Genomic DNA, 15,083 nt, shown 5'->3' on the forward strand with positions numbered 1-15,083 from the left:
TCTCTCATTCACTTATTTTTATCCTCTCTCTCTCTCTCTCTCTCTCTCTCTCTCTCTCTCTCTCTCTCTCTCTCTCTCTCTCTCTCTCTCTCTCTCTCTCTCTCTCTCTCTCTCTCTCTCTCGCTCCGCATGGAGGTGGGGGGTCACCTATACCTGCATTTAATTAGTCCAAACACCACACCTGTATATAATAAATTGCACCTCACTCCTCCTCTTCTTCCTCCTCCTCCAGTTCCTTCATTCCTCAACTCTTATCTCACTCCCCCTCCTCTCTCTCTCTCTCTCTCTCTCTCTCTCTCTCTCTCTCTCTCTCTCTCTCTCTCTCTCTCTCTCTCTCTCTCTCTCTCTCTCTCTCTCTCTCTCTCTCTCTCTCTCTCTCTCTCTCTCTCTCTCTCTCTCTCTCTCTCTCTCTCTCTCTCTCTCTCTCTCTCTCTCTCTCTCTCTCTCTCTCTCTCTCTCTCTCTCTCTCTCTCTCTCTCTCTCTCTCTCTCTCTCTCTCTCTCTCCTCTTTATCTTTTACTTACTGTTTCAAATGGTTCTTCTTTTCCTTCTTTTCGTGGGATATTGTTTTCTTTCCTTTTTCTTTCATGTTTAAAAGGTTATGGATCTGTGTGTGTGTGTGTGTGTGTATGAAGAGAGAGAATTGGTATCATGCATCATCACTTGCCCTTCTGATTCATACACACACACACACACACACACACACACACACACACACTTATATATAGCACGCATGTCATCATAATATTTCGGGGTGTAAGGAATGCATTATAAAGTCTACCATGAATAAGAACAAAGGAATCAAATACTTAGAACTGGTCTATCTGAAACGTGACCTCCCATATATAAGTGTTTCTTTTATGTATGGTTAAGTAAGTTAGTATTTGTGTATGTGTGTGTGTTTGTGCACATACACACACTTACACACACACACACAAACTTGCATCCTATACTATTGACCCCTATGTGTTTTTTTCTAGGGGTTAGTTTACACACACACACACACACACACACACACACACACACACACACACACACAGACACACATACATACACATATACAAAAATATAAAAAACATCTCAACCTCATATTCTGTTTTTCTTTTGTTTGTTTTAATTGTCCTTGTGATGTCTTCCTTCCTGTAATAACAATAAAAAAAAATATACTTATCCAGAGTCATGCACACACACACACACACACACACACACAGCGCACCCCCATACACCCACACCAGGCTCACCCTCACTCAATCACAGCTCATACCCCTCACTCACTCACTCACTCACCCACACACACACACACTTGACACCCCGAGACAAACAGCTCATGCTTGACAGGACTGGTGGTGGCCTGACCGACTCCACATTGACAGCTCACAACTTTATTGACACCTGACGCACCTTGCAACTTGATACTCTCCCTACCTTACACTACGGGCCAGTTTCACAGTTCCCCGTGATGGGTTAGTAAGCTCCCAAACCAATACCAAAGTCTTCGAAATTTCCTTGTACGTATAGTGTCTGGTGTTTATATTTAAATCCACAAATCTGATGAAACTATACAGGGAAAGTCTTGTGTATTTAGTGTGACTTTGAAGACCTCACCATTTTTGGATTGAACGGGATTCTGTGGTTTGGTTCGGGCTGTTACGAAGACACTGTGTTGGACTGTGAAATTGGCTCTATATCTGTCACTATATCTTCAGGTCTACTACATGACACCACCACCACTTTTAGTCACTAGATGGGCAGCAATCATGGTGTCACTGTATAAACCAAGCACCACAGTATCCAAGCAAGCAAGGGAACGGTATAGACTGTAGGTGAATGACGCACGGGAATGGATATACACGGTTGGGCTTCCACATTCGCGACGTTTATTGTATCCGATTTTATTTAGATTTAGATTTTTGTCCTTATTATTATTTTGAACATATGATTTTAGAGGATGTGTAACGCTATCCGTCACTGTAATGTCATCTGTTGTAGAAATAAAGTGTCCAAAAGAGAGGTGCTGTATAATCTAGTGTATTGAGTTAAGGGTATGTTATCAAGGCCATATAAGCAAGTAAAAAGAAGGGAGAGAGGGACAGAGAGGGAAGAAAGAAACTTGCAATATTGAAAGAAACGTTAAAAAAAATCTACCTCATAATAACATCCTTTAAAATCACACACACAAAAAAAACATATCTAGAGTAACACTTCATAAACTTAATTCAACAATATCCTGTATAAAAAAAAAAAGGTCAACCAGAGAGAGAGCAATAAGCAACTCATAACCTCACTCAGCCAGAATTCCAGTATGACTCTCCACACACACACACCCACTCCCTTGACTCACCTTCCTGTGACTCACCCTCGCCTGCAGACCCCAGCACCATGGCGAGTCAGGAGTGGTCGGACTCGGAGTCGGTGGGGAGCAGCGTGGCGGCCCCCTCGGAAGTCTCCACCGTGCCGGACAAGTTTGGTTTCCTTGGGGGCGCGCAGTACACCGATGAAAGGTACAGGTGTGTGTGTGAATGTGCTATTAACCTGTCCGCTGCGATTGGCATGGATTTGGCCTTCACTGGTAGCCTGGTAACATACACTCCCAGGTCTTTCTCTGCCTCTGTGGTGGATAGTGGAGTGTTTCCCATGTGGTATTGGTGTGCTGGATATCCCTTCACTGGTAGTCTGGTAACATACACTCCCAGGTCTTTCTCTGCCTCTGTGGTGGCTAGTGGAGTGTTTCCCATGTGGTATTGGTGTGCTGGATATCCCCTCCCAAGGTGCAGGACTTTACATTTTTCTTCATTGAATTGTAGCAGCCACTTTTTGCTCCATTCCTGTAGCTTGGTGATGTCTTCTTGTAGGAAATCCACAGTCAAGGGGCTAACCAGGTTTTCAGGGGTGATTTTCCTGCTCCAGGTGCAGAACTCATGTAAATCTATCACTGGGATCACAAAACAGTCCATGAAAATCCCACCAGGAACTTCTGCAAAAGGCTTTTTAAACAGTTGAAGAAAAGAAAATGTTTGAGAAAGTGTAGGGAGAGGAAGAGAGGAATGTCACATAGGGAAGGAGTTAGAGTCTTCCATGTACTAGTGTCTTTATTTGTGTTGACAGTAATAATGATGTTAGATATATGTTTTATTGAGGAAGATATGTATTAGGTGGGAGGGGGTGATAGGCTCCCATACCTAGCCTTGCCTGTCAAAATCTGTGTGTGTGTGTGTGTGTGTGTGTGTGTGTTGGTAAGGGGATGTGTCAGGCTGCAGGACAGGATATGGAGGTGTAGCAAGAGCATTTTGGAGGATGTGAAGGATGAGTAACGAAAGGTAGTGTCGAGTGTTTGGCGGGATTGTCCAGAAGGATACTGAATGCGTGCGTGTGTGTGTGTGTGTGTGTGTGCGTCATTGCCGGAAAGGCCAAACAACATCTACGGCTCAAGGGGAAGGTCGCAGGATATGGTATACTCTGACTAGGCTAAAATTATGGGTTGGTTCGGCAGGAAAGTGTTCAGTTCTCGTAGGTCCAATATTTTGTAGGGTGTGTTTGGTAAGATTCAGTGTCTTTATAGATCCAGGACTTAAGTGTGTGTTAGTTTGGCTCTTATATTCTTTTTCTCTCTTTGTTTATTGTCCTTGAGCTGTTTCCTGTACCCTGAAAATTAATAAAAAACAAATGAAGTGGTAAGGCTCAAGGTTCTCCTAGTTGCTCCACCGTTCCGAGATTTCAGAGTGTGTTAGTTAGGTGGTTGTGTTTTGTTGTTTCGTTAGTTTTTTTTTTTTTTTTTGATTGGAGACAGTTAAGGCCTACTCACTGCTCCTAAAAAGAATCCAAAGAGGTGGCCGAAAGATAGGTCGGTTAGTTAGTTGTTTGATTGGTTAGTTAGTTAGTTGGTTGATTGGTTGGTAAAAAAAAAGTTAGTTAATTGGTAGAGTGAAGAGTGTATGAGGGAGGGTGTGTGAGCATTGAAGCGAGAGAGTTGGAAGTAACAGGATTGAATGTGCAGAGAGGGAGTGCCAGAACAGGGAGAGATGGAGACACTTCTGCCGCGGCCAACCCCTGGAGGGACGTTCATGTGAGGAAGCAGGACGTCAGAGATATAGATAGATAGATAGAATAGAGTGTGTTCGTTACTTGCCTGGTAGTTAATTAGTTCAAGAATGTATCAGTTTGGAAGATATGTCCATAGTCTAAAAACAACACATATGAATACTATTAGAATGATCAAGAACTTAGATTTATGTGGTAGAAAAACAAATATGGATGCTTGTACTGTTTTGGGAGTGATTGAGAACATATAAGTGTTTAGCATTGGTCGGTAAAGGCTGAAAACACGTTGATAGCGCGACAGTTAACCAGAGGAAGTGAACCCTGCCGTGCGCTGTTATCTATCTTTGCCCTTGAGCTGTAAAAGGATAGATGAATACCGAGGAACCAAAACAAACACTGAGGAAGGGAAACAATAACAAACAACTAAATAAAAACAACATTACAGACCCCAAAAGAAATAAAAACAGTAAGAAAGCCTAATAATGAACCCCAAACCAACAGCGAGGAGGCCGTACCCGTCGACGTGATCCGAAGACGCGAGAAGAAATGGCTGGAGATGTTCAGCGGCTGGGACGCCTACATGCTCAAGCGCTACAAGAAGGTACGGGACCGGTGCCGCAAGGGGATACCCTCCGCCCTCCGCGCCCGGGCCTGGCAACACCTCTGTGGCGCCCACAAGTAAGAGAACGGACGAATGAATGCTGGAGTGAAAAATTTTGTTGCCCTTGCAAATAAAAAAACAAAGAACAATGACAGGAAGGAAGGAAGGCAGGGAAGGAAGAAGAGCAACAGAGGATGAAAAAGAAGAGGTGAAGGAGAAGGAAGGGAGGGAGGGAGGGGTGCCTGGATGATGGATTTTTTTGAGGTTTTTAGATTTTTTGGGTGGTATTTTTTGGGGTAATTCTGGTTATTTTTTTTCAATGTGGTGGAGCGTAATTATTAGTTGCCCTTGTGAATGAATTGGCAAGGGTGATTTTTAGGTGATTTCTACATTCGTTTTGCTAGATTTCTGGTATTTCGAGTTATTTTTATTATTTTTTTTTTTTAGAGCAACAGATGGAGTATACAAATTTGTTGCCTTTGTAAATGCATTATGTGTTGCAACTTTTGATAATATATGTAGTTATCTTATCGGGTCAAATCAGAAAGCAAGCAAGAAAGTCAGGAGATATATGTATTTTTCTTCCATCCTGTTTGAAGTACGTCACTCCTTGTCGGAATTCTTCATTGCGTCATCTAAGTCTCATTGCTTTCCCACTTTTTTTTGTGTGTTTTTGCTTGTTTTCTTTATTCTTCAGAGATGGATGTTTTTCTTCGTTTGTCTTTTTCCTATTTTTCCTTCCTGTTTTCCTTCTTATCTTCTGCTGCCTCATTTCCGCTCATTCTTATTTGCTTGTTTTGGTTCGCTCTTTATTTACTTTGTTTCCTTTATTTTCTCTTTCATCATCTTCCTTATTGTTATTCTATGGAGGTAGGTCATGTGGCTCCCTTCCCTTCTCTTCTTTACCCTTCCCTTCCCTTCCCATTCCTTACCCTTCCCTCCCTTCAATTCCCTCCCCTTCCCTTCCTTACCCTCCCTCCCTTCCCTCCCCTTTCCTTCTCTTCCTTACCCTTCCCTTCCTTACCCTTCTATTCCTTACCCTTACCTTCCCATCCCTTCCCTTCCTTGCCCTCCCTTCCTTACCCTCCCTTTCTTCCATTCCTTACCCTTCCCTTCCCTTCCTATCCCTTCCTTACCCTCCCTTCCCTTCCTTACCCTTCCATTCCTCCCTCCCTTCCTTACCCTTCCCATCCCTTCCTTACCTTCCCTCCCATCCCTTCCTTTCCTTACCCTCCCTCCCTCCCTAAGAAGTTACTATAGTGCCCTGTTTGCTTATTTACCTTATATATTCTCCCCTTACAAAAAAACTCCACAACTCCTACGAAAGTCTTGTCAAATGTGTGTCCTTGGGCTCTGAACTGTATTAGAAGATGGCCCTCCCTCCCTATTTTTCTCTCCCTTTACTCTCCCTATTTCCTTCCCCCTCACTACCCTCTTCTTCCCTTCTCCCAACAGAGGTTCATGGTAACAGAAGAAAGGTCAGACTACCACCAGGGTCATAAAACTACCCCTGGAAATGCCCACAACTCCTATGAAAGCCTTGCCAAATGTGTGTTCTTGGGCTCTGAAATAAGAAATTGGCCTTACTCTCAATATTTCTCCCTCCTATTTCTCACCCCTATTATCTCCCTTCTTCTCTTCTCCCCACAGACAGCTGGAGAGGAATCCCGGGGTGTTCAACCAGCTGGCAGAGGCCCCGGCTGACCCCAGGCTCGAGGATGACATTCGGAAGGACCTCCACCGACAGTTCCCCCTCCATGAGATGTTCCTGCAGAAGGGAGGGCACGGGTAGGCACTCCTTCTTCTTCTTCTTGTGTTGCTTTGTGTTGCTTCATCCCTCCTCTCCTTCTCTCCCTTGTTATAACCTCTCCCTTTCTGTTTTTATATTCTCCCTTTTCATTTTCTTTTCCTATCCCAAGTTTCCTTCTTTTAAGCAGTCCCTTTTCCTTCATTTCTTCCTTTTTTTCTTCTCATTTCTCTCTTTTCTTCCCATTTTACTCACCCTGTCTCTCCTCCTCCCCCGGCAGGCAGGAGGACCTATTCCGGGTACTGAAGGTTCACGCACAAGTCTCCCCTGATGAGTACTGCCAGGCCCACGCCCCCCTCGCTGCTGTGCTCCTCATGCAGATGCCCGCCGAGCCTGCCTTCTGGTGCCTCAAGGCCATATGTGATAAATATGTGCCTGGGTATTATGCCCTTGGGTTGGTGAGTAACCTGGATGTGTATTTTTTATTTATTTATTTATTCTCCTTATCTCCCTTCCTTCAATCCTTCCTTTTCCAGACCCTTTATCTTTTTTCCTTCTCTCCCTTCCTTGTCATAACCTCTCCCTTTTTTTCTTTTATACCCTCTCTCTCTCCCTTCCTCTCCCTTCCTTCAATCCTTCCTTTTCCTGGCCCTTTATCTTTTTTCCTTCTCTCCTTTCCTTGTCAAAACCTCTCCCTTTTTTTCTTTTATACCCTCTCTCTCTCTCCCTCCCTTCCTTCAATCCCTCCCTTTCCTGGCCCTTTATCTTTTTTCCTTCTCTCCCTTCCTTGTCATAACCTCTCCCTTTTTTTCTTTTATACCCTCTCTCTCTCCCTCCCTTCCTCTCCCTTCCTTCAATCCCTCCCTTTCCTGGCCCTTTATCTTTTTTCCTTCTCTCCCTTCCTTGTCATAACCTCTCCCTTTTTTTCTTTTATACCCTCTCTCTCTCCCTCCCTTCCTCTCCCTTCCTACAAACCCTCCTTTCCTGGCCTTTATCTTTTCCTTCTCTCCTTCCTTGTCATAACCTCTCCCTTTTTCTTTATACCTCTCTCTCCCTTCCTCTCCCTTCCTTCAATCCCTCCCTTTCCTGGCCCTTTATCTTTTTTCCTTCTCTCCTTTCCTTGTCATAACCTCTCCCTTTTTTTCTTTTATACCCTCTCTCTCCCTTCCTCCCCCTTCCGTCAATCCCTCCCTTTCCTGGCCCTTTATCTTTTTTCCTTCTCTCCCTTCCTTGTCATAACCTCTCCCTTTTTTTCTTTTATACCCTCTCTCTCTCTCCCTCCCTTCCTTCAATCCTTCCCTTTCCTGACCCTTTATCTTTTTTCCTTCTCTCCCTTCCTTGTCATAACCTCTCCCTTTTTTCTTTTATACCCTCTCTCTCTCCCTCCCTTCCTCTCCCTTCCTTCAATCCCTCCCTTTCCTGACCCTTTATCTTTTTTCCTTCTCTCCCTTCCTTGTCATAACCTCTCCCTTTTTTCTTTTATACCCTCTCTCTCTCTCCCTCCCTTCCTCTCCCTTCCTTCAATCCCTCCCTTTCCTGGCCTTTTATCTTTTTTCCTTCTCTCCCTTCCTTGTCATAACCTCTCCCTTTTTTCTTTTATACCCTCTCTCTCTCTCTCTCCCTTCCTCTCCCTTCCTTCAATCCTTCCTTTTCCTGACCCTTTATCTTTTTTCCTTCTCTCCTTTCCTTGTCATAACCTCTCCCTTTTTTCTTTTATACCCTCTCTCTCTCTCCCTCCCTTCCTTCAATCCTTCCCTTTCCTGGCCCTTCCAGAACTTTAATTAATTCTCACCCCCACAGGAAGCAATTCAGGTAGACGGAGACATTCTTTACAAGCTGCTGAAGAAGGTGTCGCCCTCTGCTTACAAACACTTGGTGAGTACGCCGATGGGAACTTGTTGATGATAGTGACTGTAGAAGGAACTTGTTAGTGATTGAGAGGACAGAGGAAACTTAGCAGTGATAGAGAATGTAGAGGAAACTTATTTGACATTGTAGAAGAGACTTGGTGGTGGTAGAGATTGTAGAAGGAAATATGTATACTAGGTTAAAGAGTTTGGGAAAATGTGGCTGACCGCCCATATACCATTATTTACATGCTTTTTAAGGTTCCTAATATGCGAATTTGCGATATGCGAGGCTTTGAACCGCCCATATTCTCGCATATTAGACGACCCCCCTGTACAAGTTACTTAAGGATACAAATATATACATGTGTTAGCCTTTCCTGAATGTAAGACTTAACCTTACCCTTAATCTAACCTTTACCTAACCAAACCAAACCTCACCTAACCTAATGTAAGACTTGGAGGTTGTTACTAGAGATGAAAGTATGTCAGGTTGAAATAGAGGTAGATCAATAGTAGTAGTAGTAGTAGTATTGGGGAAGCAAGGAAGGAAGGATGAAAAAGAAAGAAAGGAAGGAAGAAAAAGAGATAGAGAGAAAGGGATCAAAGAGAGAAGTAAAGAAAGAACTGAAGGGAGGAAGGAAGCAAGGAAAGAGGGATTAAAGGAGAGAAATATAGAAAGAAGGAAGAACTGAAGGAAATGAAGGAATGGGAGAAAAATAAAAATTGAAAACCATATGAAAGCAAGTAAAGAGAGAGAGAGAGAGAGAGAGAGAGAGAGGATTAGAAGAGGGAAAGTAGAGAAAGAAGGAACTGGAGGAAATGTAAGAAAAGAAAGGAAGAAAAAAAAAATGATATAGACCACAAAAAATAAAATTGACAAATCTAAAAACAAAACAAAAGTCCCAAATCAACAACAACAACAACAAAATTGGCACTACAGCTAAATACACACACACACACAAAAAAAATAGCCCCACAAAAAAAACCCTCCCAAATGAACAAACAAAAAAACAAGAAAAAAAAACAACATCGGCACTACTACAGCCCTCTCCGAACGACCTAACGCATGTCTTTTTTCCTCGCGGCGCCGCAGAAGAAGCACAAGATCGAGCCGGTGCTGTACATGACGGAGTGGTTCATGTGCCTCTTCTCCCGCACGCTGCCCTGGTCCTCGGTCCTGCGGGTGTGGGACATGTTTTTCTGCGAAGGTGAGGCAGCGGCGGCGATGATGCTTGTTGACGTCCGTTTTTGTTTCTTCGCTCATTCATTTTCCTTCCTCCTTTCCTCCCTTCCTTTCTTGCTATTGGTTCTCCCTTTCCTTCACTCCTTCATCTTTTCATTTCCCTCTCTCATTCTCCCTCCTTTCCTTCCTTCCTTCCTTGCTATTGGTTCTCCCTTTCCTTCGCTCCTTCATCTTTTAATTTTCCTCTCATTCTCCCTCCTTTCCTCCCTTCCTTCCTTGCTATTTGTTCTCCCTTTCCTTCACTCCTTCATCTTTTCATTTTCCTCTCTCATTCTCCCTCCTTTCCTCCTTTCCTTCCTTGCTATTGGTTCTCCCTTTCCTTCGCTCCTTCATCTTTTCATTTTCCTCATTCTCCCTCCTTTCCTCCCTTCCTTTCTTGCTATTGGTTCTCCCTTTCCTTCGCTCCTTCATCTTTTCATTTTCCTCATTCTCCCTCCTTTCCTCCTTTCCTCCCTTCCTTTCTTGCTGTTGCTTCTCCCTTTCCTTCACTCCTTCATCTTTTCATTTTCCTCATTCTCCCTCCTTTCCTCCCTTCCTTCCTTGCTGTTGCTTCTCCCTTTCCTTTGCTCCTTCATCTTTTCATTTCCCTCTCATGTTCTCCCTCCTTTCCTCCCTTCCTTCCTTGCTGTTGGTTCTCCCTTTCCTTCACTCCTTCATCTTTTCATTTTCCTCATTCTCCCTCCTTTCCTCCCTTCCTTTCTTGCTATTGGTTCTCCCTTTCCTTCACTCCTTCATCTTTTCATTTTCCTCTCATTCTCCCTCCTTTCCTCCCTTCCTTCCTTGCTATTGGTTCTCCCTTTCCTTCACTCCTTCATCTTTTCATTTTCCTCATTCAACCTCCATACCTACCTTCCTTCCTTGCTATTGGTTCTCCCTTTCCTTCCTCTCCTTCATCTTTTCATTTTCCTCATTCTCCTCCTTTCCTCCCTTCCTTCCTTGCTATTGGTTCTCCTTTCCTTCCTCCTTCATCTTTTCATTTTCCTCATTCTCCCTCCTTTCCTCCCTTCCTTCCTTGCTATTGGTTCTCCCTTTCCTTCACTCCTTCATCTTTTCATTTTCCTCTCTCATTCTCCCTCCTTTCCTCCCTTCCTTCCTTGCTGTTGGTTCTCCCTTTCCTTCACTCCTTCATCTTTTCATTTTCCTCATTCTCCCTCCTTTCCTCCCTTCCTTCCTTGCTATTGGTTCTCCCTTTCCTTCGCTACTTCATCTTTTCATTTTCCTCTCTCATTCTCCCTCCTTTCCTCCCTTCCTTCCTTGCTATTGGTTCTCCCTTTCCTTCACTCCTTCATCTTTTCATTTTCCTCATTCTCCCTCCTTTCCTCCCTTCCTTCCTTGCTATTGGTTCTCCCTTTCCTTCGCTACTTCATCTTTTCATTTTCCTCATTCTCCCTCCTTTCCTTCCTTCCTTTCTTGCTATTGGTTCTCCCTTTCCTTCGCTACTTCATCTTTTCATTTTCCTCTCTCATTCTCCCTCCTTTCCTCCCTTCCTTCCTTGCTATTGGTTCTCCCTTTCCTTCACTCCTTCATCTTTTCATTTTCCTCATTCTCCCTCCTTTCCTCCCTTCCTTCCTTGCTATTGGTTCTCCCTTTCCTTCACTCCTTCATCTTTTCATTTTCCTCATTCTCCCTCCTTTCCTTCCTTCCTTTCTTGCTATTGGTTCTCCCTTTCCTTCACTCCTTCATCTTTTCATTTTCCTCTCATGTTCTCCCTCATTTCCTCCCTTCCCTTTCCCTCCCTTTTAGCACATATATGCTCCTCTCTCCTTTCAATGACCTAACCTGAATCTTAACTTTAACCAAACCTCACCTAACTTAACCTTGACCCAACCTAACCTTAACCTAACCTTTACCTAACCTTGACCTAACCTAACCTAACCTAACCTTGACCTAACCTAACCTAACCTGACCTTGACCTAACCTAACCCATTCCAGGCGTGAAGGTCATGTTCCGCGTGGGTCTGGTGATCCTTAAGTACGGTCTGCGGTCACAGGTCCTCAAGCGCTGCCCGGGCATGTACGAGACCCTGCAGGCCCTCAGAAACATTGAACACGGGGTCATGGCTGAGGGATTCCTGCTCTTCCAGGTGAGTTCCTTTACTGTTACTGTAGCTGTGGAGTTTGCGTTCATTATAGGAGCAGTAAGTAGCGGGCTTTTTTTTTTTTTTTTTTTTTTTTTTTTTTTTTTTACGCCCTTGCACTGTCTCCTCTGCACCCTTCCACCTCCTCCTATTGCGCATTCTTCTATTTCCTTCCCTTCCCTCTTCCCTTTTCCTCTTATAACTCCTCTACCCTCTTCCCCTCTCTCCTGTTCCCTTCCCTTCCCTCTTCCCTTTTCCTCTTATAACTCCTCTACCCTCTTCCCCTCTCTCCTGTTCCCTTCCCTTCCCTCTCCCCTTTTCCTCTTATAACTCCTCTCCCCTCTTCCCCTCTCTCCTGTTCCCTTCCCTTCCCTCTTCCCTTTTCCTCTAATAACTCCTTCCCTCTTCTCTCTCTCCTGTGCCCTTCCCTTCCCTCTTCCCTTTTCCTCTTATAACTCCTCTACCCTCTTCCTCTCTCTCCTGTTCCCTTCCCTTCCCTCTTCCCTTTTCCTCTTATAACTCCTCTACCCTCTTCCTCTCTCTCCTGTTCCCTTCCCTTCCCTCTTCCCTTTTCCTCTTATAACTCCTCTACCCTCTTCCTCTCTCTCCTGTTCCCTTCCCTTCCCTCTTCCCTTTTCCTCTTATAACTCCTCTCCCCTCTTCCCCTCTCTCCTGTTCCCTTCCCTTCCCTCTTCCTCTTATAACTCCTCTACCCTCTTCCTCTCTCCTGTTCCCTTCCCTTCCCTCTTCCCTTTTCCTCTTATAACTCCTCTACCCTCTTCCTCTCTCTCCTGTTCCCTTCCCTTCCCTCTTCCCTTTTCCTCTTATAACTCCTCTTCCCTCTTCCTCTCTCTCCTGTTCCCTTCCCTTCCTTCTTCCCTTTTCCTCTTATAACTCCTGTTCCCTCTTCCTCTCTCTCCTGTTCCCTTCCCTTCGTTACTCTCTTCACTTCCCTCCTGTTCCCTTCCCTTCAGCCTCTTCCCCTTTCTCCTCTCACCTCCCTTCTCTACCCTCATCTCCCATGCTCCTATAACCATCCCTTCTTCCCTCCCCCTTCTCTTCCCTTTCCTCCATCCTCCTCTGTACCCCCTCACACCACCTCTCTCTGGACCCACAGATGCAGCGTCTTGACCTCACTGAAGACGACCTGCAGCGAGAGCACCAGCGACAGGTACAGAAGAGACGACAGGCTGCAAAAGAGGCGGCTTCGGCGGCGGCTAACGGCAGATAGGAGGGACCCTGGGGTGTGGCGGATGGGGAGGGGGGGACTGGATAGCTAACCTCCCACCCCTTCACCCGTCACCCCTCTGAGGTAGCCTGAATGAGAGTTTAGTAGTAAGGGTTTGTTTATTTGGGGGACTGGACGTGCATGAGGGTTTGAGTGCCTGGAGAAGCTGTTTTTAGTGACCTGTTGAGGAGTTTTGGTGACGAAGAAACGGATGGAGGAAGTGAGTGGTGTGACGCTCTGAGATTTTAGGAAGAAGGAGAACTTGGAGAAGAGGAAGAAGAGAAGGAAATAGAAGAAAAGAGAGAGAGAAAGGAGAATTAGAACCAAAGTGAAAGGAAAGAGGAAAGAAATGGAAGAGAAAAAAAGAAAGGAGAATGAATGGAAGAGATGAGAAAGAAAAATAGAAAAGAAAAATTAGAATAAAAGCCAAAAAATAAAGAAAAACAAAAGAGAATAAGTGAGAGAAAAGAAGAATGACAGAACCAAAACAAAACAGGACAAACAAACAAAGGAAGAAGGAAGGAGAGGAAATCAAAGGGACCACAAATACTAGTGATCTATACATTAACAAACGTCAACGTGTCTGTGCATCCTCCTGTCTGTCTGTCTCTGTCTCGACCCCAACACAAGACGTACCCAACCAAGCCTTAGACAGCAGAAGACATACCCAACTCAACCGTACCCTCGAGTGACCATGACTGTAAATACTAATATCCCTTTCAACCCAACACCTTGAACCAAGTACAGGTAACTCGATTTACGCGAGTATTGTGTCTTTGAAGAGGTCGCGTAAATCAAAAACAATGTAAATCAAACAAGAGGTAGGTTTGTACCTTTATTGCCTACTGTATCACTCTGACTCCTCTCCCTCTCGTGGTTCTTCCTCTGGCTGCCCATGGTAGCACAGCAGCGAGGGTGTTGTTGAGTAGTGTGGCAGTGTGGGTACTGTATTGTTGTTCAAGTGGTGTGTGGGAAGAACTGAGCCCAGCTGTGTGGCCGTGGCGCCGTGTGAGTCCAGTTGCATGAGACATCTGGTGGCCACTCAATAAAATATCGCGTATAAGTGAAAAAACGTGTAAATTAAACATTTATTTGGATTTTGGACCCCGCGTTATTTAAAAAACGCGTAAACCAAACTCGCAAAAATTGAGTTACCTGTATTTGGAAAGCTCAGATAATTTACGCACCACTTACATTTGTTTTTGTTATTATTGTTATATTATATATTTGGTGCATGTCTAGGACGTGGATGTGGCCAGTAACAAAAGAAGACTTGGAAGCTAATGAAATGACACTCCTTCTAATGCAGTAGGATCGGAACACACTAGGAAGGGATTGGATATCTTTTAAGGGGAATAATAATAGGTTCAGAATACACACTAGGAGGGAGTTGAATGCCTTTACAGAGAGGATCAAAACAGTAGGAGGCTATTTTCACCCTCTAATGCAGTTATAGGATCAGAATGCACTAAGAAGAGTTGAATGCTTTTTAGAGAGGATCAGACTAAGGGGGAGATTTTTTCACCCCCAGAGCATTAGATCAGATGGAATTCAATGCCTTTTTAGAGAGAATCAGAGCAGTAGGAGTTTTTCTATCCCTCTCATGCAGAAACAATAGGATCAGAACACTATAGAAGAAGTAATTCAATGCCTTTTTACCCTCAGCTTGCACTAATCATAGAATCGGTGCACTAGGAAGGAATTCAATGCCTTTTAGAATCAGAATAGGTGGAGGGAGTTTTCTATTGGCCTTATCCTGGACTCGCTCTCAGACGGAACAAGGGCACAAAGCATTATTACTACTACTACTGCTGCTTTGGTAAAGATCAAACCAACTGCAACATCAAATCAAAACTACCGAGTGTCTTACAGAGGGAAGGAGAGAGAGAGAAGTATTGAAAGGGACGAAGAGAGTGAAGGAAAGGAAGAGGAGACAGGAGAAGAAAAGGGAAGAAGGAGGAGAAGGGAAAGATAAAAAAAGGAGGAAGGGAAAGAAAAGAATGGAAGGGAGGGAGAGGAGAAGGAATGGGAAGAAGGAGGAGAAGGGAAAGATTAAAAAAGGAGGAAGGGAAAGAAAAGAATGGAAGGGAGGGAGAGGAGAAGGATAGGGAAGAAGGAGGAGAAGGGAAAGATTAAAAAAGGAGGAAGGGAATGGAAAGAAAGGAAGGGAGGGAGAGGAGAAGGAAAGGCAAGAAGGAGGAGAAGGGAAAGATAATGAAAGGGAGGAAGGGAAGGGAAAGAAAGGAAGGGAGGGAGAGGAGAAGGAATGGGAAGAAGGAGGAGAAGGGAAAGATAAAA

General features: G+C 44.3%; 1 protein-coding gene across 5 annotated transcripts in view; it reads left to right on the plus strand.

The window, feature by feature from the left end:
• The window catches only part of LOC127004793 (TBC1 domain family member 10A-like), a 28,505-nt gene extending 15,277 nt beyond the window's left edge, over window positions 1-13,228 (plus strand). For 3 of the 5 annotated variants that reach the window (XM_050872932.1, XM_050872930.1, XM_050872929.1), the window contains 8 exons: window positions 2,369-2,507; window positions 4,540-4,716; window positions 6,290-6,427; window positions 6,667-6,844; window positions 8,187-8,261; window positions 9,330-9,444; window positions 11,412-11,563; window positions 12,675-13,228. In XM_050872932.1, coding sequence (XP_050728889.1) covers window positions 2,380-2,507; window positions 4,540-4,716; window positions 6,290-6,427; window positions 6,667-6,844; window positions 8,187-8,261; window positions 9,330-9,444; window positions 11,412-11,563; window positions 12,675-12,788 — 1,077 coding nt within the window. In that variant the 5' untranslated portion in view covers window positions 2,369-2,379 and the 3' untranslated portion in view covers window positions 12,789-13,228. The remainder of the gene's footprint in view (window positions 1-2,368; window positions 2,508-4,539; window positions 4,717-6,289; window positions 6,428-6,666; window positions 6,845-8,186; window positions 8,262-9,329; window positions 9,445-11,411; window positions 11,564-12,674) is intronic. The other 2 variants (XM_050872933.1, XM_050872931.1) reach the window with 1 other exon arrangement.
• Window positions 13,229-15,083: the final 1,855 nt, after the last annotated feature.

This window comes from Eriocheir sinensis, chromosome 29 (genome assembly GCF_024679095.1).
Source record: "Eriocheir sinensis breed Jianghai 21 chromosome 29, ASM2467909v1, whole genome shotgun sequence".
Taxonomy (NCBI): Eukaryota; Metazoa; Arthropoda; class Malacostraca; order Decapoda; family Varunidae; genus Eriocheir; species Eriocheir sinensis.